Consider the following 22,473-nt stretch of genomic DNA (forward strand, 5'->3'; position numbering starts at 1 on the left):
TCCCTGTTTGTGGGCGGGTGCTCGATATGATTGACAAGCCTGTTGTCCATTGAGGTAACGCGTTGAAGCTGTACCCTTGACGTATGTGGTACTTTCTGGATTTCAACCAATGGGCAGTCACGTCAAATGTATGATTTTTTTTTTTTACAATTCTGTTGTAAATAAACGAATGACAGAGACGCTGCTGTTGATAATGAAATTGCTACCAAAATATATAATCAATACGGAATCCCAATACTCGACTGTGTATCAAGGTAATTAGGCTTTAACGTTATCTAACTAACTAAAAAATATTATGAATTGATACAACAACTTTTCAGCATCGCTGCAGTGTGAGAAGAAATTGAATGACAAAGCAATGGAATATTAGCTGCTAGTGGTAATGCTAATGCTAACTGCTGACATTACCAAGCCACCTCAGCTCTTAAAACCTACGTTATAGTTATTTCACAACAGTTTAACAAGGTAACAACGCCGCCGCAAAAAAGCTAACGTTATCCGTTAATCCTGCTGTCAGCAACGTTACTTTATATTACTAACCATCCGGGTAACGTTAACGTTTACTATTTGACGTTAACGTAAATGTTAGCTTTCTCGTTTGTTAATAATACCAGCGAGTATTAACGTCACACTGATCTATAAACTAGCTATGTCGCGCCATTGTCGCATTAGATATGCAATTAAGTTATCGATGCTTGTGTTCCCTAGTAACCCCCAGTAACCTTAGCGTATAATGCTTCTGTACTTTGCAGACTGGTGTGGCTACGTTGATGTCATTCCTACCCGCCAGTTTGCCTCCAGCCGCTAGATTCAGTCTGTGTTGTGCAACACAGGTAGCTTGTGGCCAATGCCACAGGCTCAACCTGCCGAGAGAAGTGGAACATCGACCTAGGAAAGAGCTTGCAAGTTGGCCTCAAGAGACCTATCTTGTGTTTGTGGACTCACCAGCACTAAACAATTGTCATGTCGGAGTTAAATAAAGAGGTGGTGGATTTGGTTTGGGGGAGACCCTCCAGTGGAGGAGTGTCTGCCTCCATCTTCCGTAGATGGACCCAAGGTATGATGCTTTGTCTCAGTATAATGACATGAATGAAAGTGATTTTGCAGAACCGGAAACACACCACACTTTACTCAAAAACAGGGTTGTTCACCCATGTGCAGAGGAGAGCCAAGTGTATCCAGGTTATAATTCTAACCAAAATAGTACAACCGACATGTCTGTAATTTATTTCATTAGATCCACACCTTTAGCTGAAGGTCAGATAAGCAGCAAAATACCCTGCTGTTGTGTATGTGGTTACTATGAATACTGCACATGATCAATCCTGCTCTAGAGTTTAGCCTGAATTTGCTATGCGGCTTTAGATGTGAGCATGCATGCACATGTGACTTTCTAATGTGTGCATGGTAAAATTGTCTAAATAATGACTTATTTGTTTCAGCTGTGAACATTGTTAAGGTTGTCTTGCCTGTGTCTTTACCACAGGATTTGTTTTTTGTGAGAATGAGCAAACAGCACTGGAGCAGTTTGAAGGAGGACCCTGTGCTGTCATTGCACCTGTCCAGGTATGGTCTAGTATTATCAGCATGCAGTATTATCAGGGCCAAGTGTCAATTTCCAGCATATTCCCTATTGAGCCCTCACAGACCTCCTACATGCTCAGCGGGTGGTAGTTCTTAAATGGGAATGGGACGATTTAGTCTGCAACATTGCAGTATTTCAAAATGTACACCTTCCCCAAGTTTACTTGTTGCTCAAGACTATTTCTTGCAAATTCAGAGACTTAGTTTGTGTTTCTTTACAGGCTTTCCTCTTAAAGAACATTCTCTTCAACAGAGAAAGTTCCAACTGGAGACAGATGACAGGTAGACAGGAAAATCCAAATCATTGTTTGCTATTGATTTATGTGTGGCTTGTTAAATCATGCATCTTTTATGCTTTTATATGTTAGAAGAGGAGCAGAAAACAGCACTGTGTTCCACGCTGAGTGAAATCCTGGAGTCTGCCTGCTTCAGCCCTTCTACAGGATTCTGCCTGGTTACGTGGGCCAAGGGACAAAGCCCACATACTAGCACACAGACACAGTCACAAATGCAGGACATGGCCGCACCAGAGAGCAGCCAGCCCCCACAGGAACAGCAACCCAGTGAGTCCTACATCTGTCACATTCAGGCTCACTTATCTGATAAGCCTCGTCTTTACCATTAACGATAAATAGTTACGTTTAATGATGAACTACTTGACAGTGTGTAGTTTCTTTCTGTGCCATGCTCTGATAACACCCTGTATGTATGCTTCCTTGTGCCTAGCTGCTTTGGCTGTTGAGGTCCTTGGCTTTGAGCGATTTCACAGTGTTCTCCAGTAAGTGACACTTAATATTCTCACTGCAGATAACACCTGGCATCTTTGTACTCATGTCTTGTCCACAAAGCAGATAATCTTGACATTAAATAATACTGTGGGGTTCTGGAGGGACCTCACAAATCCTTGTTTTACAATTGCCAATATGCAGTACTGGGATAGAGAGCTACATATTTATCAGAAGATAGTATCAACAGAGGGGAGTGGAGGGGTGGTATTTGATTCATCTAGTCCGCAAGAATTGGCTTTGACATTGATTTAGCTATTTCACACTGCTCTCAAGTTGCTGACTCAGCGCTTTCACTGATTGCCTAATAAAAAAAACTACCTCTCACTACCTTTCTTACACACATACTGTCTGTCACACATGCACAAACTAAGTGTATGCAAGGCTGTGTTTTGCCAGAAGAATATTTCATCACACAGCATACTGGCAGCTGAGACCACAGTCAGCAAAACGCAGTGCTTACTCACGTTAAATAAGTGCATGCGAACTAAGACAGACATCTATTCTAGCAAGCTTTCCAGGGTGAAGCAAAAGAGGGTAGTGGCTCCAAATAAACAAAATCTGATTTTACTTTGCCTTCTGATGCATTTAATTGATTTCTGCCCTATTTGCGAAAGTTATCTTTACCAGCCTGGCGTGACAAATACAATGAATACATCTTATTGATTCTTTAAAATCTTCTGTTTTCCGAGTGTTTCATAATTCAACCTAACCTTTGTTCCCTTCCTGCAGTAAGCGGACTGTAATGTCAGTGTCTGGTCTCAGAGAAGAGGTGTTGTCTCTCTACCACACCTGGAGGGGGTGCTGTGGAGTCTTGCTTTTCCTCTACTCTGTCATCCTCACCAAGGTACAGTAAAAAGAAGAAATAGCTAGATAGAGAGATTAATAGAAATATTAAGTACTGATTGGAAATTATGATGTTGGTGATGTTGCCGTATTTATTAAGTAATTTGAATGAAGTGATACTCAAATAAGAAGAAATACACAAAGATTTTCCTTTTTATTAATGGACTTTTGATCATCGTGTTTTATCATGTTAAGTCATTTGTCCCGTTGGTTGCATCAATGTTCAAATACACTAAAATCCAATACAGACTTGTCTCTTCTGGTCGTCTCTGTGCAGGGCATAGAGAATATAAGAAATGAGATCCAGGACACAATGGAGCCTCTCATAGATCCTGTGCATGGCCATGGCAGGTATACAAACACCTCTCTTAATCAATTGTCCTCATCAGTTAGATTGACACAGAAAGTTATAGATCACTGCAATGTCCTTTTTGTGTGGTTAAGGGTACAGGGTATCTTATGTTTTCTCAGAAACCGCTAAAGTCTCCTTTCTTTTCTATCTTTCCAGTCAGAGCCTGGTGAACCTCCTTGTAAGTGGCCACGCTGTCTCTAATGTCTGGGATGGAGACAGGGAGTGCTCTGGCATGAGTAAGACTTCAAAGAAGTTACTGCATACCCACACAAACGCGCCATATTCACACAACAGACACATAGCACACTCACAGAACTCAGTTTTGTGGCCCCAGATTGAAACCATGTCCACCAGAGGGCAATAATTCTTATCTCACAGCAATGCACAAAAGGCAGAAATTAATGCCAGTTTGACATAATTTAACGAATTCTCATTTTGTTGTTCTCTTTTCTCCCCATCTTGTAGAACTGCATGGTATTCATAAACAGGCATCAGTTGGCTTTCTTACGCTCATGGAATCATTACGCTACTGCAAGGTACGGACACATACAGGTTCCTTTAAAACATTATGTAAAAGTACGAGCAAATGGTTGTTCGTATTAAATAAATATGCAGAGTATTTGTGGATTTAAATTTTTTGATGAAGAATCCCTATGGGTTGAGATGGAGACCCATTGTATAAGCCTAGAGAGTGCTAGGAATACAAATACAAACACAAATGCTCATTTTTGCTTGTGGCTCTAAGATGTGGGACATATCCAACGTGTGAAAACAAACGACAGTGAGATCTCCCGTGTGAAAATATGTGTAAAGTAAGCAGCTATAATACATTTAAATCAACTATATGGTTGCCAAAGAGGGCTGTTAAGAGTGATTTAAGAGATCAACTCTTTCAAATATGGAGAGGTCTGCTCATATGTACACTGTTCATATATTTGGTTTATTGTTGTATAGAAATCAAGTTAAAGCTGCATATAAAGAAGAGCTAACGACTAATAAGAAAACATCCTAGTGAAAATGAGTTTAAAATTAACATTGATGATATACATTTCATTACGTAGTACTATTTGTTGAGGATCCAGAGAAGTATTATGCTGTTTATATACTGTGACATGTAATCTCTGTTCAAATATTAATGTACTTAATGAAAAAGAGGTATGTTAAACTTTAATCAGTTACTGATTTCTGAAGAAAATGACTGAAAATAGACACTTATTTGTTATACATTCCTTTTCTGTGTGTGTGTCTGTGTCTGTGTCTGTGTGTGTCAGGTCGGGGCATTCCTCAAGTCTCCAAAGTTCCCTATTTGGATTCTTGGCAGTGAAACTCACCTCTCTGTGTTTTTCACCAAGGCAAGTTCAATACACTCATTCCATAAGCAACACATATTTCACTCACACAGACACACAGTGTGTAATACAAGCCGGTCTCCTCAGCAGGTTTAAAAAACCAAAATATGGAATGTGCTTAACAGATTTAATATAGTGCAGGTCAGATATCAATGTGGGGGGGAAAAAAGGCAGAAAGGGAGGGGAGGGAAAAATGAGCACAGGAGATAGTCATATATGGCCAGGGCTGTTTCTTGGCTTTTCACCTAGCCAGCATTAAGGGGAAAAAAGCTCATTTTCCAAAGAGGACCTTAACAAGTGCAGACACACACAGACTTTCAGCTTTATGCTCTCTCTTTCTCACTTTCACGAAAACACACAATTTAAGTTTCTCACCCATCTGTGATCAACTAAACAATGTGTAAGTTATAATATATGACCATGATGTAAACTGCTGAAATTGGACTTCAGCGAGAGCCTCCATTTATAGTATACTTCTGTCTACCTTAACTGTCATGTTAATTTCAACAATATGCATCACACATTTTTCTGTCCTGGCACTTGTTCATAAGAACATGTTTTTTTTTCGCTCAGGAACTAAGGAGCCTGAGGGACTAAATAACAAACCGTTCCTTTTAGCATATTCATGTTTGAGTTTCTCAAGACATTTTAATAATAGGACTATTACACTTACATTTAAAAGACTTACTTGGTTTGAGAAATAATAATAATAATAATAGCATGGAACGAGACAACACACTGTTGATTGACTGACTGAAAATGTAGATACATGTTGGAATCGAGATATTAAGCGATAAGAGGAAAGAAGGAAAATGTCAAAAAAAAGCAAGACACCTGTCTCCAAAGGAGTGGTGATCTAGTCTCCTCAATGTTTTTCTGGGTCATTTCTCTGCTTTAATATGTAACCACATTGACAGCAATTGGCAAACGTAGGTTCACTCACTTGCCTAGTATCTGGTTTGATTATAGTCAGGAATTTTGTGTTTTACATGTCAGTATAACACTATATTATTTATATTTTATAGTGATAACAAGGGCTTGAGTGTTTATGACTGCTCTTTAAAAGTGGTTGTATTCTGATGCTTGTGTTTGACAAATCTGTGACATTCTGTGCTGCACCGTTGAGCCATCATTAAGTACTACATCAGAGTAGGTAGCTTTTGGGTGAAAGGAAAACGGTCCAGGAAACAAAACTGGAACCAGGTTCATGTGGTCAAAATGCAGGAAAAACTAGACTTCCTAAAAGCGGTTCCTGAAAAAGGACCATAAGATCCTGCTCCTACAGCATGAACTCCGCTATACACCATGCCACAAGGTATATAATGCACACCCTGATTGAGGTCAACCGTGCTGTTGTAATTTTGAGAGAAACTTTGGCTCTTGGATAGATGTTTGAATCATCAGATCACTGTGCTAGTGTGGATGTGTGCGTATGCACCGTGTACAAACTCACCCAGTTTACACTCCGACAAGCATGTTTATCATCTCTATCAGTGAACATGTAACATAATACATTGCTGTAGTCTGTGTAGTAAAGCTGACAGGTTTGGTTGTAGCAAATTGATTCTCCCTGCTGTTGTGAAAGTGGCACCAGAGAAGCAGAAAAATCCCAGGAAATTATCTACATCATAACGCCACACCCTTAATATACCATTGATTAAAAGCTCAGTTACATGCATAAAGCTCAAGCCTGCTAGGCGAGTGGATCATATGTTGGCTCAGTGATGAACAAAAGTCGTCATGCATGCACTGATGACTTACCGATTGCTACAACTCCCCTGGCATTAGTGACAGGTTCACATACACACACATTCCAGAGCACAGGGAACCTAATCCTGATTGTGTGTGTGTGTGTGTGTGTGTGTGTGTGTGTGTGTGTGTGTGTGTGTGTGTGTGTGTGTGTTCAGGTGGATAGCTCCCTGTAGGGAATGTGATTCCAGAGTTCCCATCTGGATCCATTTGTACCACTGGAGAATGGGAACGAACACACATGCATATGTACTGACGTACATGGCTGACGCTACACTTTACCGACTCTACACCTTTGAGCCCAAGCTGAAGGGGGAAGACATGGGGCAAGGGCACTGCACTAAGTGTGACCCTGTCCTCCTTGAAAGGGAATCTATGTTTGGAGCAAATTTGATTCACACTGAGATTTCCCAGGCTTGGCGATACAAATATACACGCTACCTGGTTATGTAGCTTTTAGCTCCGATATAGAGCCATACACACAAAAGCAGAAAACCTGATCCCTGCCTCTGATGTGTCAGCGGCTCCTTCTGTCTGCCATCAGGGACGGGTGTGTATTCCCCCGAGTCGCTGTCAGTGTGTGACTGCGGCTTTCAGACCATCAGCTTAATAGCATTAGTGTTTTTTATCTAATCTACCTACACAAAGGCTATTCCACCATCTCTGATCCCTACCCACAACACCCCCCACACTCTCTGTCCTTTGTTGTATTAATATGTGTGTGCATGTGAGAAAGAGGCTGAGTGTGTATAATGGCATGTAATGGGATCTGTTTTTTTGGACAAGTTTGTTAGACGCCAGAGGAAGGAGAGAGAGGAAAAAAGACAGATGGAGAGTGAAGTAGAAGAGGGATGGGTGATGTATGCGATATATCATGCAATATGTTTAAAAAGGGATTCTTTCTTCCTTCCTTTTCACTCTCTTGTCCTTGAAGTAACTATCCACTCCGGTGTACAGCAGGTCGGTTCCTCAAGTCAAGGATTCTTTTGGTGCACCTCAGCCAACCTCTTCAGATTATTGGTCCCGCATGGGGAGGAAAGAGGAAGAAAGGAAGTAGAAAGGAAGGATGCACTTTAAAGAACGGTGCAGTGGTCACTCGGGAAACGAGGGGGGGGTGATCCTCCTGTGACATTTCTCATCACTCTTTCCTCTCCCCTCGCTGAGTGATGAGGTTCACAGGCTGTATCTCTGCTTCTCAAGGGAGTTGCATGTGTGTGTTTTGTGTGTGTGTATGTGTACAGTAGTCGTGTTCTGGGTCAGTGATTTACTAGGAGAGAGAGCAGCCGCTGTGGCGCTTTGTGTCCCTTAAGACTCCAGCTCCTGTCTGCAAGATGTCCTTCATGGACTGGTAAGAAGCAGGAACTTGAAAGTGCAAGTGTGCAGACACAGTTAATGTAGGTCAGGTTATTTTAGTGAGGCTTTATTAGAAAAACCACGGTAAATGTACGGTAAATCATTATCATAATATTGGTAATATTTGTGTAATAAAATATTCTAAACTCAAGGTTAGTTAACTGCCTTTTTCCAGAGCTTTCAATTGCTTCCCAAATTCTTCAGTCAATGAAATTTGCTCAGGTGTCACAGCATGTGTGATTTTTAGAATATTATATCACAGAAACTGTGTTCTCAAGGCCAATAATGAGCTCCAATAATTCAATGATACATCATGATATGGCAAAATATGCACAATAACGCATATAAGTAAACACACTGTAAATTATGTTACACTATTACACATTACATAAGACCAACTCTTCATATTTATATAACAAACAACAACACACATTTGATTAGTTTTTAATCACAGCTCGGTCAGAATCGGTAATTGTGAGAACAAAAAATTGAAAATGATATTCTGTCAACACAATATGAAACCAGTGAGTTGATATACAATAATATTAAATTATACTCGTCTCCCCCAGTGCACTGAAAGGTAGTTAGTTCTGTTGTTAGTATGATCAGAGGGTGCGGGCCACACACAAACACAAAATAACAAAGTGGTGTACATTAACAGTCATTAATAATCTGTGACAGGTCAGACCATGGCCCATTGTACTGTAGTAGGATGAAAAGCTGGCTGTGTGTGTGTGTGTGCTGCATTATTCTTCCTTTTCCCCTGTGTGTCGTTCTCTGTTATAGGACCCATCATTACGCTGTATAACTATCCTCTGGTGTCGCCTCTCTTTTATGATGAGACACAGTCTTTCTCATCCAAGACAGCTCCATAAATCACTACTTTGTCCCGTCTGTCATACCTGAAACGCATATACACACACACAAACATACAGTAGATACGGCAGACAATCCTTATGTAGCAAGAGAGAGAGGTTTTCTGTACTCGTACTCACATGGGACGTAGGCTAGTTGAACAAAACAAACACACATACAAGCACACATGCACTCTACATAACAAGCCCTCACACACAGACTCCCTCCTCAGCCTGACATGTAGTGAGGCTGTCGCTGCCTGCTAGGAACAAGGCAGGAGACACTGTCCGAGACCTCTGCTTTGTTGTCTTGAAACCGATCCCTTCCGACGCACTCTATGGCCACTCAGAGCCTCTCAGCACACACAATGGCTCTTTGGCTGGACCAGAGGGAAAGAAAGAGTAACTCTAGTAAAGTACTATACTTACCTGTCTTTCCTGAAGTACCTACCTGCATGAGGAGATAAAGGACAAAGGGGGGGGGGGGATGGAAGAAAAAGTCAAGGGTTAGAAGGGAGGAAATACTCCAAAAGTGGAGTAGCTACTTAGCACAGGAAAAAGGATGTACAATGAGGTACAATTGGAAAAATGCCTACAGGGGATGAGTTGTCAACCTAAGAGAGCCACAAGTCTTTGGAGGAGAGAGCAACAGAAGTGCAGATGGCTAGAGGTGAAGGTTTAGGCAGTGGTCAGTAGAGCTTCCAACATGCAAATGGTAACCGGGATACATACAGAGCTTGGTTCTTTATCTAGGAGGGTATGATGCAGAAAATCTGGTTTGATGATAGAAAAAAAGGATCACACACACAGTAGTGCATACAGTACAGTACAGATTTAATCTTGTGCCATCGGACAGGACTGGATGTGTCAGTAGTTGTGACTTAACTGAAAAGACACATGTAGGCCTACACAAACACTTCTGCTTACACCAAAGCCTTTTTTTGGTCAGTTGGAATTGTTGGCTCTTAAACAAGATGACTTTGATGTGAATGTATTCTTGTTTTGTTCAGAGCAAATGTTCTGCATTACATTGTGTATTTAAGTCATTCAGGTAGTGTGTTCCTATGTAGGGTAGCTTGTTGTTGCTCTGTTGAGGGGGTCAAGGGTTTATGCAAAAAAAAGTCAGACTGTGGGGATTGGAATGTGCTCCTCGATTTCATAAGGCACACTTACACTTTTGCCAGGTCCTTTTGTGAGTATGTGTACTGCATCTCTGCATGAGTATGAATATTTGCGCACATTGAGAGAACAGGATGCCGGCTTGTATAACCAAACACATTTTGGCAGGGGACAGTCCTAATTATTGCATAGTCTCTCTCTTACACAGACACACTCACACACACACATACTGTAACACAGTGGGATCGTGAGGAAAAAAACGCTGAGACACAAACACACACACACACACACACACACACCTTCCCTGTGGAGTGTGTTAGCTCCATGACATGTTTTCCATCTCAGCAGCATCTTCCTCAGGCCTCTAATAAAACACAGATCAAAGACAGCCAGGCAGACCTGTCGTCACACACACACACACACAATCACGTATTATGTGTGTCTGTGTGTATGTTCATGATCTTATGGTTACGTGAGTCATTGTCTTTTCTGTGTTCATTAGCCCCATATAAGCGTGTGTAGGTTCACAATAATAGTATAGTATGTTTTGTGTTTTTTTGTCCGTTAAAGACCACTTACAGGTGTGTGTCTTTTGGTAAAGTGTTGACAATCTTGTAACTGTGGTATTACCAGGTGATTTACACAGACTTTGTGCATCCTTTTCTGAAAGATAATAAACTGTTAACTGAGCTTTGGTGTATGAGGCATATTGGAACAGGATGCCGGCTTGTATAACCAAACACATTTTGGCAGGGGACAGTCCTAATTATTGCATAGTCTCTCTCTCACACAGACACACTCACACACACACATACTGTAACACAGTGGGATCGTGAGGAAAAAAACGCTGAGACACAAACACACACACACACACACACACACACCTTCCCTGTGGAGTGTGTTAGCTCCATGACATGTTTTCCATCTCAGCAGCATCTTCCTCAGGCCTCTAATAAAACACAGATCAAAGACAGCCAGGCAGACCTGTCGTCACACACACACACACACAATCACGTATTATGTGTGTCTGTGTGTATGTTCATGATCTTATGGTTACGTGAGTCATTGTCTTTTCTGTGTTCATTAGCCCCATATAAGCGTGTGTAGGTTCACAATAATAGTATAGTATGTTTTGTGTTTTTTTGTCCGTTAAAGACCACTTACAGGTGTGTGTCTTTTGGTAAAGTGTTGACAATCTTGTAACTGTGGTATTACCAGGTGATTTACACAGACTTTGTGCATCCTTTTCTGAAAGATAATAAACTGTTAACTGAGCTTTGGTGTATGAGGCATATTGGACTTACAGCAGCCGGCTTGTATGTGGCAGGCTAAGATCGATTTAAGCTTTTCATCACTTTGGGAAGAAATGCATGTTTTCTTAGTTCAGGTATTTAGTTTATAAATTAATATAAGTTTAGTTCTTAGCTACATTGTATCAAAACAGTACAAGACACAGGCTTAACTGTTAATCTCACATTTAGCATTTTTGTTTTTAGACTGCAGTCGACTGCTAAGGAACTTTTTTTTTAGCACTTAATTCCTCCCAAGACACCAAAATGACCCTTGTCCACAACTGTAAGTGAAACCCAGACATATCTAGCTAATGACAAATCTACCGTCAGATTTATGGAGCCTGTAATGTTAACACATTAAGACCTTGCTCTGCCTTGTGTGACAGAACATTGTGTGTGCGCGTGTTTGCTGGCCTGTCTCTGTTTTTTTTGCATCTGAAGAGCCGGCAGCTGGGAGTCATCTCTTCTCGATGTGTCCCCTTGAACCCCTCTCTCCCTCCCTCTCTCTCTCTCTCTCCCCCTGAGTAAGCCCTGAATACGGTAATAAGTGGGCCATGAAACCCTAGCAGCCTGCGTGGATCTGAGGCTCAGGCTTTAATAAAGGCCAGCTAAAGGAGATGAGCAGGGTCCATTAGCTCCAAAAACATTGTGTGTTTGTCCAGTGCTTCGTTGTCATAAATACACTCCCTGGATCATGAGAAAGAACAGTGAGAACCTTCGGCTCTCGCCTACACACTTTGAGTGTGTTTGTGTGTGACAGCTAAGGCTGAAAAGCTGTCTTTTTTTAGAAGTATCTCATTTTATCCTCTCTTGGAAAATATTCCTTCTATCTCCTCTGAGCTTCTTAAACTTTTTTAAATGGTTATATCATGCAATATATATTTTCAAGGAACTATGAAAACCTTGCACTCCTTATCATTGTTTGCTTGCGATGTTGATTATCGGAAACTGATGGTTATCCAGCTGCTGATTCAGTTTTAATTAATTAAATCACAAAAATTGTCAAATGCAGATGTTGGATAAATGTGAGCTGAGGGGGTTTTATATGCTGTTACATGATCTGACGAGCCTTTTGTTTGAGGCATGCTGAGGCCATAAAGGCCTTTTTATGGTTGTGCGTAGAATCAACGGCATACCCCCGCAGACCCCTCTGCGTCTACGCCAGACCCTACGGCGTAGCCTGACGTGCACCTCTCGAAAAATGTAACTACACGTCGCAGCGACGCACGTTGCTCGGCCGTGGCTGGGTAGCATTGCATTTCCCCTGACTCATTTCCTGGTTCTCCTTCTCCATAAACAACATAAAATCAAGGACAGGGTTAACTTTTCCCACCGTGGTCAGAAAGCACAGGGGAGACACTTTGTTTCTCTCACTATGACTCTAGAGTCGGTACTCGCTCCAAAGCTAAACGCCGTCACTCTCTCACTTCTCCCTCGCTCTACAACACACTCCCCACACATACACATGCTGGCTCGATGCACACACCAGCGCCTGAAGTATAAACATCAGGCCACTTACGTCGGCTACGGCGAAAGCTCTGAGTGGAGCCTGCGCAGAACCATAAAAAGGCCTTAAGTGTAGAGAGAACGAGGAAGTGTTAATTTAATCAGCATCTGCATTGTCGGCCAATTAAAGGGGGCATCATCCTCTTCTATGTGCATATACACCAACCACCCATTTCTGATCTTCCTGCCAACACTGCTCTTTCAGAACTTCACCAACAAACAAACACTGCAGAGCTTGCCATAAATCACGGGCTGTATATGTAAGACTCAATTTCCTGATTGTGGGGTTGGAGTGAAAACAAGCCGTCTAACTTTATCAGCAGATCAGTTAATAACCCAATGGATTCCGGTGATTGCACTGGCCCCTTAGATTACACATTGTCACACACAAGCACAATGCACATTAGCAGTGCATCAGACACTGCAGCAATGGGTGGTGCTGGATATTTACTGCTCACTGTAGGGCAGTGGTTCCCAACCTGGGGTCCGGGGACCCCTCAGGGGGGCGGAAAAGATCACAGGGGGTGCGCAAGTCTTTATCTGGTTTGAGGTTGAGGTAAAAAAAAAAAATATTTGCACATGTTAAACAAGTTCTGATAATACACTAGAATATATAATGTATACAAAAGTCTGTATAAAAACTATGTATTTTTGTTCTCGCTTAAAATTGCAGGCAGGCTAGTAGGCCAAACCTCCAGGACCTCTTAACCTGTGACCCTTGCTGTCATCAGGTCAGCTGCTAGCTGCTATCATCCTCATTTTTCCTGCCGCCACAGCATCACTATTTTATGAATGAAACATGGCGGAGAAACGTGAAAGTGCTGATAACTCCTCTGTATCAATAAAGAAAGTAAGGCTCTATCTCGAGAGTTACCTGAACTTTGGTTTTGGAGGGGGGGGGCTCAGCTTTTCTTAGACATAAGTAGGGGGGGCGCCAAGGAAAAAAGGTTGGGAACAACTGCTGTAGGGTGTACATTAGTGCTGCTAAACCTTGACAAGAACAATCAAAGTCTGTGAGTAGATCTAGGTGGTTGTTCTAATGTTTCAACACTGCAGAAACCACATTTTCCCACAATGTGATCTAATTCTTCCTCTCCCCCCTGCTCTATCTGTCTTTTCACTGTCTTACTGCAACCCTTCCTGTCTCCTCACTTTAGTCACAATTCTCTGTGTGGTCACTTTTAGGTCAGACCTTTTTTTGTTGCAATGCACAATCTCTCACATTTTTCTCTTTCTCTTCTTCCTGTCTTTCTTTTTCTTCCCCCTGGCTGTCTCTCCATAGGAGATGTCCCTGGTAGGTCCAGAGTCTCCATCAGAACAGGCAAGGAGGATCTTCCAGTCATACGATCCTGAAGGTAATGAACAAGTGTTTGTATCGTTTATGTTGTCCATATTATCATTATGTTGCTCTCCCCCCATAACCCCCTGCACACTTGTTTTTATAGACCATTACACTTTATTTTCTCATTAGTACACCAGCTATATGAAAATCCTGGTACACAGATGCACTTTAATTAATCCAAACGTTCACTCTAACACAGCTACACACACACATTGAGCAAAGAATATCCAGGCCCTGTTGTCTTTCTCTTCCCTTCTTCCTGGTTAAGCAAATGCATTTATATCTCCACTGCCCTCCTCGCCTCTTCTTTCTTGTTTCTTGTCTCCATTATTTTTCTTCTGCAGGCATAACAAGGGTCTGTTTGTCTCCTCTTATCTCCACTGTTGTTGTTTAGGTTGGTGAGATCAGCTCCTCTTACAGCTGAATCAACCATCCCGCTCCTTCCCTCTCCTCCTCGTTTTCCTAAACCTCCTTTCTTGTCACTTCCAGATGACTAGGGTGAAAGGCGAGGGGAAGGAAACAGAGAGGGACACAATGACATGTCAGATGAACTAAAAGTCGGAAGTCCGCAGCGTTCATTTATGTAGCCTCAAGATTATAGCATGGGATGTGTGCGTGTGCACTTAGAGACAAGAGAAATATGAGAATGAAACATTTAGTCGTTACAGCTGTTGTGCATTGTTTTTCTTCTGCTTTCGAGACGAGAGAGGAGGGAGAGATGCAGAGATGTTGGGAGTCAAACTTAAGACATGAGCATGTTAGCATCAAACACTTATAGCTATCCATGTTGCAGGAGTGTTCAGCTAAGGACCTGACTAAATCCCAGACGTAACGCATACCTTCATATTTATGTTTTTATTGTGAAATGCAGTGTGCTGTTCTCTGTCGCTGTAAGCACTATTATTCACTATCAGGCTCGTAGGAATCCACTTCTGCTATCATCTGCATGGACATTCTGCAAGCCATATGGTCTTTTCTCACACAAACACACATGCATGGGCTACAATAGATGCATCCACATGCATAAATGCACAAGGAGGTACTGTACATGACACATATATTCACACACCGCAGTGTATACACACATGCCGTAGCTAGCAGCAAAGTTGAGTGCTGTGTAAAAGGGCCATAAATCTGTCTTTGTCACATGTAGAGTCAGCACAGCTCCCTGTGTTGTGGAAAAGGGGCGCCAGATGCATTCACATGCACTGGTGACTCACCAGACATACACATTTAGCAAATACTGTCTCAAGATGTTCTTTAATACATTGTGTGTGTGTGTGTGTGTGTGTGTGTGTGTGTGTGTGTGTGTGTGTGCGCCCTTTGTGCTCGCTGTCAGACTGTCAATTGTCACTCTGAGAGAATAACATCTGGCATTGGCGAGATTGAGTTGCTTCAGAGCAGACAAAGCAGAGCGTTTGTCAGTTAATCTATTTCACAACACACTAGGGGTTTATGTATGTATCTAAACAACAGGCCACACAGGCTCACATACTGATGTTTAAATGAGACAAATCTGAAGGTGCCCAAACACCAATACTTTTTCAGGCAAAAACACATGTTCGTGTTTAACATGTTAGCTTCTCCTCTCAGGTAAAGCTATCATCACTGCCATGGAATGTAGGTCAGAGAGAAAAGGACGTGCGTGCGTGCGTGCATGCGCTTTTATTTGTCAGATGAGTTTATTCCCCAGGGCTAGTGATGTAAATTGTGCTTGTGCCATATGTGTATAGGTGAAGGCTTCCCCTGGTTTTCAGCTGAAGCCTGTATTTTATGTTCTGTCTGGGGTAAGCCAGTGCATCAGTCTCTCTTTATGTCTCTCCCTCTCTCTCTTTCTCTCTCCAGATAATGGCTTCATCCCAGAGTCTCTGCTGGAGGACGTGATGAAGGCCCTTGACCTTGTCTCAGAGCCCGAGTAGTAAGTGTTCGCATGTTCAAGGGTGTGTGTGTGTGTGTGTGTGTGTGTGTGTGTGTGTGTGTGTGTGTGTGTGTGTGTGTGTGTGTGTGTGTGTGTGTGTGTGTGTGGTGTGTGTGTGTGTGTGTGGTGTGTGTGTGTGTGTGGTGTGTGTGTGTTCTAAAGTTCTAACTCCTAAGTCACGGCCAGGCCAGGTCAGCAGCCCTGTGCTCATGTTTCACTACCAGGCTACTATAAAGCAAGACCAGAGAGAGCCCACTATAAAAGCCTAGGGAGAAAGAAAGAGAGTCAGAATCAGAGACTTAGAGGGAGATCATTAACGGCAGGAAGAAAGACAGTGAGAGGGAGGAAATGCTTTAAAGTGCCGCTTCAAACAGAAGCACGTTCTCATCTGAGGAACAGTAAGCCCTGACGCTGCAGCCGTGGGCCTTGGCCAAGTAACTGGACCACTGATTTGCTCTGCAGACCCCCAGATGGGCGATACATCACAACACAGCAAAGTGGGGGGAGACTCCTAGTGCAAACAGACAAGTCTTATTCCTTACCACACAATGAGAGAGTTATTACAGGGATTCCACAATGTAAAATGATTAATAGGAGTAGCTAAAAGTACAAAATGTATGGCTTTAATTACTCTTTAAAGATAAGTGCAAATTGTTTTCAAGTTGCCTGTGTGTTACTATTTCTACATATCCTATGACGTATGGCCATCAGCTGCTATCATTTGTGGTAAACTAACTTGTGAACACGTACTGTTCTCTGTTTGGATACAGCTCCAAGGAATTATAGTCTCTTGATCATTTGCTTTGTAGTGTTTGAGATAGTTATTCATACTCAAGAGCTTAAAAACATGAATTCTTGTTTATTTTGACTTTCCTTTCTCCATCCATTCATGTAATTAATTAATTAATGTAATGTATGATTGGAAAAAAAAACGTAAATCAACAAAAAATTATAAGGGTTTTACCTGCATTTTCAAACTGTTTTAGACAATTTAGTGAACTATTCAATCATCTCTCTTTTAAAGGAGAACTCCGGGCAATTGTTACGTTAATCTTGATCGCTATAAGTATGTGAGTACTGTCGATAGCAAAAAAAAACGAGCCGAATCAGTGCTAGCAACATGGAGCTGCTGCACCTAATGCTGAGAGCTCCCACTTAGCTAAAATGGCAGTTTTTGGGGCATATCATAAAGAGTGCCTTTGTGCCTCTTAACAGACACAAAATGCAATTAAAATGGCTGTGCAACATGAACAGGGTCCTTACATGACAACAAGATGCGTTTTCAACTCAGACATTGTTTAAATTCACCTACCCTGTTAGCTGCTAGCTGCCGTCTGGGATGAGTGAGTGTGTTCAGCCAGGCTTCGGTAATAATCATCAAGCAGCAGTTCTGTGTGTATTTGTAGCATATATATATATCTCTATCCATTTTCTGTGCGATCCATCTGGCGTTGGTGAATAGTAGTCTATGCAGTGGCGAACTGTGTGTTAGTTGCCTTAGCCAGGCTAGCAGGCCCGACCGGCATCCTTCTACTTCCTCCCCGCCTGCCGCGGCCGACAACAATCCACGGGCGGCCGCTGGTCTGGTGGATGTCCTCCAGAGGACAGTTCATGCTTTCGCGGCGAAATTTTTGCGTCGAAAAAAGTTTATTTCCCCCTCAAAAATAGGTAATTGAGCACTGTAGTGGTTATGATCATATCAGTGACTATGTAACTACATGGAAACGGGCCAAATGATGCCTGTTTCTTGTACAGTAATAGCGTTACTGAAGGCTAGCTCTAGCTCCATAGTTACGTTACTCCAAGCTTCTTCCCTTGTGAACACCTCCGCTCTTCACTCTTCACACACTACACTCTGATCTGCTGTTTACCTTTTCCTGCAACAACTGAATTCCCGCGGGACTTCAGCGCAAGACTACAGCCAGCCTTCTGTAACCATCATTTTTAAATGAAGCCATGTACAGTCATGCAGTGGCTACCAAGCAAACCCACCACAAAAAATGAATTCCCTTGATCCCCCATCACCACACAACCACTTGTTATAAAATATTTGATGTTTTATTGATCCCTGAGAAGATGTTCTCTTTTTCTCACTTGCCTGCAAAGGGAGCAGAAGGTTGGCTATAGAGCAGCACATCTGACGCTTTTAGGGATTCCTAGTGTTGCTTAATGACACATCAGCAGGGTCACTGTCTATCTATGCTGTATGCTGTCCTGATGCTCATGCTACTTGAAAAATCAATGCATGAAGAAACCATCATTGCGTTCCCTCTGTCTTGGTATAAACCTCGCTTCTCTCCTTGCTGCCTTAAAAGGGCAATCTGAAAACCAGATTTTTTTATCACGGTGGAATAATAATAACACTGATGTAACACACAGGAATGTCTGGAGAGAGGTATATTTAGTTGCACCGCAATCTTGAAAACATGCATGCACGCACGAAAACACGCATCATACGTCCGAAGTGATGACGTGACACAAAACATTGCAGACTGTTGTTTTGTACTGATCAGATGGCTCCTTTCCAACCCTCCTCTTTTTTGACTTGCATGTTTTCTCTCTCTGGATTTCTTGATTTCTTCTTCTTTTCACTGCTCACTTTTTATTTACTTCTTTTCTCCTCCATCTCTTTGCCTCCTCAGTGTCAGTCTGGTGAAGAGTAAGCTGGATCCAGAGAGTTTGGGCATTATTCTTCTGGGCCCGTTCCTGTTGGAGTTTTTCCCTGATCAGGTGTGTGGCAACACACATGTGCACGTGCACATGTGTGTTGAATACCTTCCACCAGTAATACAATCCATATCAGACATAAAACACATGGACAAAGAGTCGTAAACACACACATTTGGGTGACACTAATGTCTTTTTCCCATGCATATGTGGAATGCTGTTTTAGCAAACCAAAGGTTTTTATGGCCAAAAATTCCTGTGGTGTCTCATTTGAAATGTATGTTCACGATCATATGACGTTACTTGCCGAGAAGCTTAGAAAAAGCGGTAAGACGCCTTTATGAGGCAGAGCAAACGAGGAAGACCAGAGAGGGAGAGATAGAGAAGTGTGTTAAAGTGATCAGGGCTTTAGGGACTCACCAGAGGAATGGCCCCGAGCCACAAAGAAATTATACTACCATTAGCCAACTGGACACACACACTCAGACACACGTGGGATTGGGGTGAGGGTTAGGGTTTCATATATAGGTGTATAAACACGAGAAGCTGGACACGCTCTCAGACAACACACCCTATTAGCATTCTGCACCTTTAAGCCAAAGTCATTGGAAGTGTTTTGGCTCAATGTCATTGTTTGGACGTTTTTGTAGTGTTGGATGTTTTCTGGTAATTGGAGTTGGGCTTTTTGCTTCATTGCACAAATACACACACGCACGTTTAAATTGAACACGTGGGATTTCACATTAAGCTTTGGTTGCAGGCAAGTTATATGTCGGTTTGACTTTTCGGGTTCAAAAATGTTCTGCCTCTGTGGTTCTTTACCTCCATCTCTGTGAGAACAGTTTGCCCAGAGACTGTCTAACAACATTGCATGTTTTTTACTCTGCTCCCCGCCTTTGTTTCAGAATTCAGGAATCCCAGACTCATTTCCCATCTACCACTACAATGGACTTAAACAGTCTAACCACAACGAGAGGGTAAGACACTATTTCATGTTCAGGTTCTTCATAGCAGCTAATGGTGGTTCTTTTTCATGGTGTCTCTGTCCCTCTGCCTTTTACTGTTCTTCTTTTCCTGTCATCATTCATACACACACACACACACACACACACACACACACACACACACACACACACACACACACACACACACACACACAGTTGGAGGCGGCCGGCCAATCCAAAATAAACAGTAGCTATTACAGGCCTAATAGCCTGTCCATCCATCCAAAAAGCTTGGCTTAGCCTCCTATTTCTCCAAGTCATTTCAACACGGAGGCCACTGTCGGCAACCTCACTGTGATAAATGTTTAAACACAGGCCTATTAAGCAGGCTTAGTTTGATGGATGATTGTCAGAGGATGTAGTTGGTGGCTGTGCAACAACCTGGTACTCAGGAATATCACTTTTCATCATCTGTCAACTTTGCTCACCTGGTAGAGAGCGCACCTATAGCTGGAGGTTCAGTCCTCGACACAGGGGCCACGGGTTCAACTTCAACCTGCGGCCCTTTGCTGCATGTCATTCCCCCTGTCTTACCCTTTGATGTCTTATATATGTCCTATAAGAATAAAGGCCTAAAATGCCCAAACAATAATCTTTAAAATTTTAGTTTAATCTAGTCTGTAAGGCAGATATTTTCCATACCGCTACCTAAAAATGAAAGAATGGCACCACATGTGTGCCCACACAAAAGCACACGCCTACACACACATTATGCACATGGCAGCAAGGCGCCTATAAGGTTGTGATGGCAATTCCATTCCCAGCTCCAGATGGGAATAACAGACCTGCTGACAGCAGTCCCCTGCAGTTGGTGTGTGTGTGTGTGTGTGTGTGTGTGTGTGTGTGTGTGTGTGTGTGTGTGTGTGGCGTACTTGCATCTCATCCTTGACCTCTTCAGAGGAAGTATCTAAGAAGAGATTGATCGACTTGAAGCTGGCAGAAAGTGTTTACATTTGTGTGTTTAGTTAACTCTGTGTGTGTGTGTGTGTTCTCAGGTGGAGTATGTGGAAGGGACGGCTTTGGTGCTGGGTTTTGAAGACCCGATGGTTCGAACAGATGACACTCCAGTCAAGCGCTGCCTACAGACCAGGTGGCCCTACATTGAGCTGCTGTGGACCACCGACCGTTCCCCGTCACTGAACTAGCACTGACACCCTGTACAGGGATGGGCCGCTGCTACACACACAGACACACATACCCACCTCTTCGGCTTCCCCTCTGTACGCTGACCATGAAAGGTCAGCAGGTCACAACAACATACACACATATACAACACAGTCGAATGAGAAAAAGACAAATGCACACAAGAGACTGACATGCCTGATATCCATTCTTCCATCCTGACTCACACATTCCACAAAAATTCTAACTCACCTTAACAGTTCATGCTATTGTCAGTTCACCATGGCTTGTAATTTACACACAGGATGTTGATGATGTAAGTATTTAAAAGACAAAAAAAAAAAAATGACTTTTTGCATTAACTATTTTTACAGCTCTGCTCTGCGCCGATATCTCTGCTACAGTTAAGCAGACTGGTTTTGTTCAAGTATGTCACCAAAACACATGCTGAACCTCATGTACAGCCAGTCGACTGTGAAACACTACTGTTAATCCAGCTACAGGACTGTTCGAGGGGAAACCTACCAAAGCCTTCCACATAAAACACACACACACACACACACACACACACACACACACACACACACACACACTGTCACACTCATTGATAAGCGTTTACAGCGTAAAGGGACAAACCCAGACGCAGAGAACTGGAAATGCGAACAGGAGGTTTCTTCAGTGTTTTCACAGAGATTAAGCTGGTTTAGGTGCTCTGTTTGTGTGTGTGCTTCGTGCACCACACTAGGATGTTGGCCAAGGGTTCATGTATTTATTATCACACTCAAAGGTTTGGGAATAAACACTTTTTTTGTTCAAATGTTTGGCTGTGTCTTTTTTTTCCTCATAAATATCCTGACCTTGACATCGGACAACAACAGGTTTCAGGATGTCCAAGGATCCCCTCAACACTAAATTACACACCAACTTATGTTTGTATGTAACTTATGTTGTGTCCCCAGGGACCCTAAATCAGTAATTCACTAAATCACAAAGACACTGAGAGTGACTTAAGTACCTCTCTGTAAACAGGAAATATTCTTCCTTAGACAGAAAACTGCATTTTTGCTCATCATCAAATTCCCCAAAAAAAGACAAATGAAACATTTTTCTAAGGCATCCTAAAACACAATGACGTGTTACTATCATTCAGTGTGTTATAAAGTTGCCTCGAGACAAGCAGTGTGTTTCCTCAAGTGTTTGAGGAATAGCACTTTATACCAGTAGTAAAGTACTTAGTTCTGGCTCAGGGGTTCTTAACTCAATGTTTATGCATTTGTGTTTGTGTATCTGCAGATATCCTGGCTCCAGTGTACATCTGTCCAGAGGAGTGTTGTAATATTGGCTGCGTGTGTGTGTCTAATGGATTTGTCTAATGTAGAAAGGATGTGGGCCTAATCTGACACAACAGTCTGCTTAATAGTCTCATTAGGAGTTTGTGAAGAGAGAAGTGGGCACAGTGTGTAGAATATAAAGCATTACTGTGCAGATGCAATAAGCAATCCAGAAGGACCTGGAGTAAATCAGTGATCAGAACACATTGGCAGACTGATGGGACTTAACCTGAACAGTATGTGAGGAAATGTGTGTATTCCTGGAAATGGGATATCTGTGAGAATTGTATTGGATGTAAG

At 42.3% G+C, this 22,473-nt stretch overlaps 1 protein-coding gene across 2 annotated transcripts; it reads left to right on the forward strand.

The window, feature by feature from the left end:
• Positions 1–156: 156 nt before the first annotated feature.
• On the forward strand, positions 157–21,659 carry mindy3 (MINDY lysine 48 deubiquitinase 3). 2 transcript variants are annotated; one of them, XM_078253053.1, is made up of 16 exons: positions 157–254; positions 753–1,057; positions 1,487–1,566; positions 1,806–1,866; positions 1,953–2,147; positions 2,311–2,362; positions 3,102–3,216; positions 3,493–3,566; positions 3,724–3,803; positions 4,033–4,103; positions 4,839–4,919; positions 14,072–14,144; positions 15,977–16,049; positions 18,692–18,779; positions 19,622–19,693; positions 20,716–21,659. In XM_078253053.1, the coding sequence occupies exons 2-16, from the start codon at positions 964–966 to the stop codon at positions 20,863–20,865; spliced, it is 1,359 nt and encodes a 452-aa protein (XP_078109179.1). In that variant the 5' UTR covers positions 157–254; positions 753–963; the 3' UTR covers positions 20,866–21,659. The 2 variants fall into 2 exon arrangements, with proteins under 2 accessions (XP_078109179.1, XP_078109180.1); XM_078253054.1 differs by having other exon boundaries at positions 19,629–19,693.
• Positions 21,660–22,473: the final 814 nt, after the last annotated feature.

Source organism: Sander vitreus, chromosome 6 (assembly GCF_031162955.1).
Source record: "Sander vitreus isolate 19-12246 chromosome 6, sanVit1, whole genome shotgun sequence".
Taxonomy (NCBI): domain Eukaryota; kingdom Metazoa; phylum Chordata; class Actinopteri; order Perciformes; family Percidae; genus Sander; species Sander vitreus.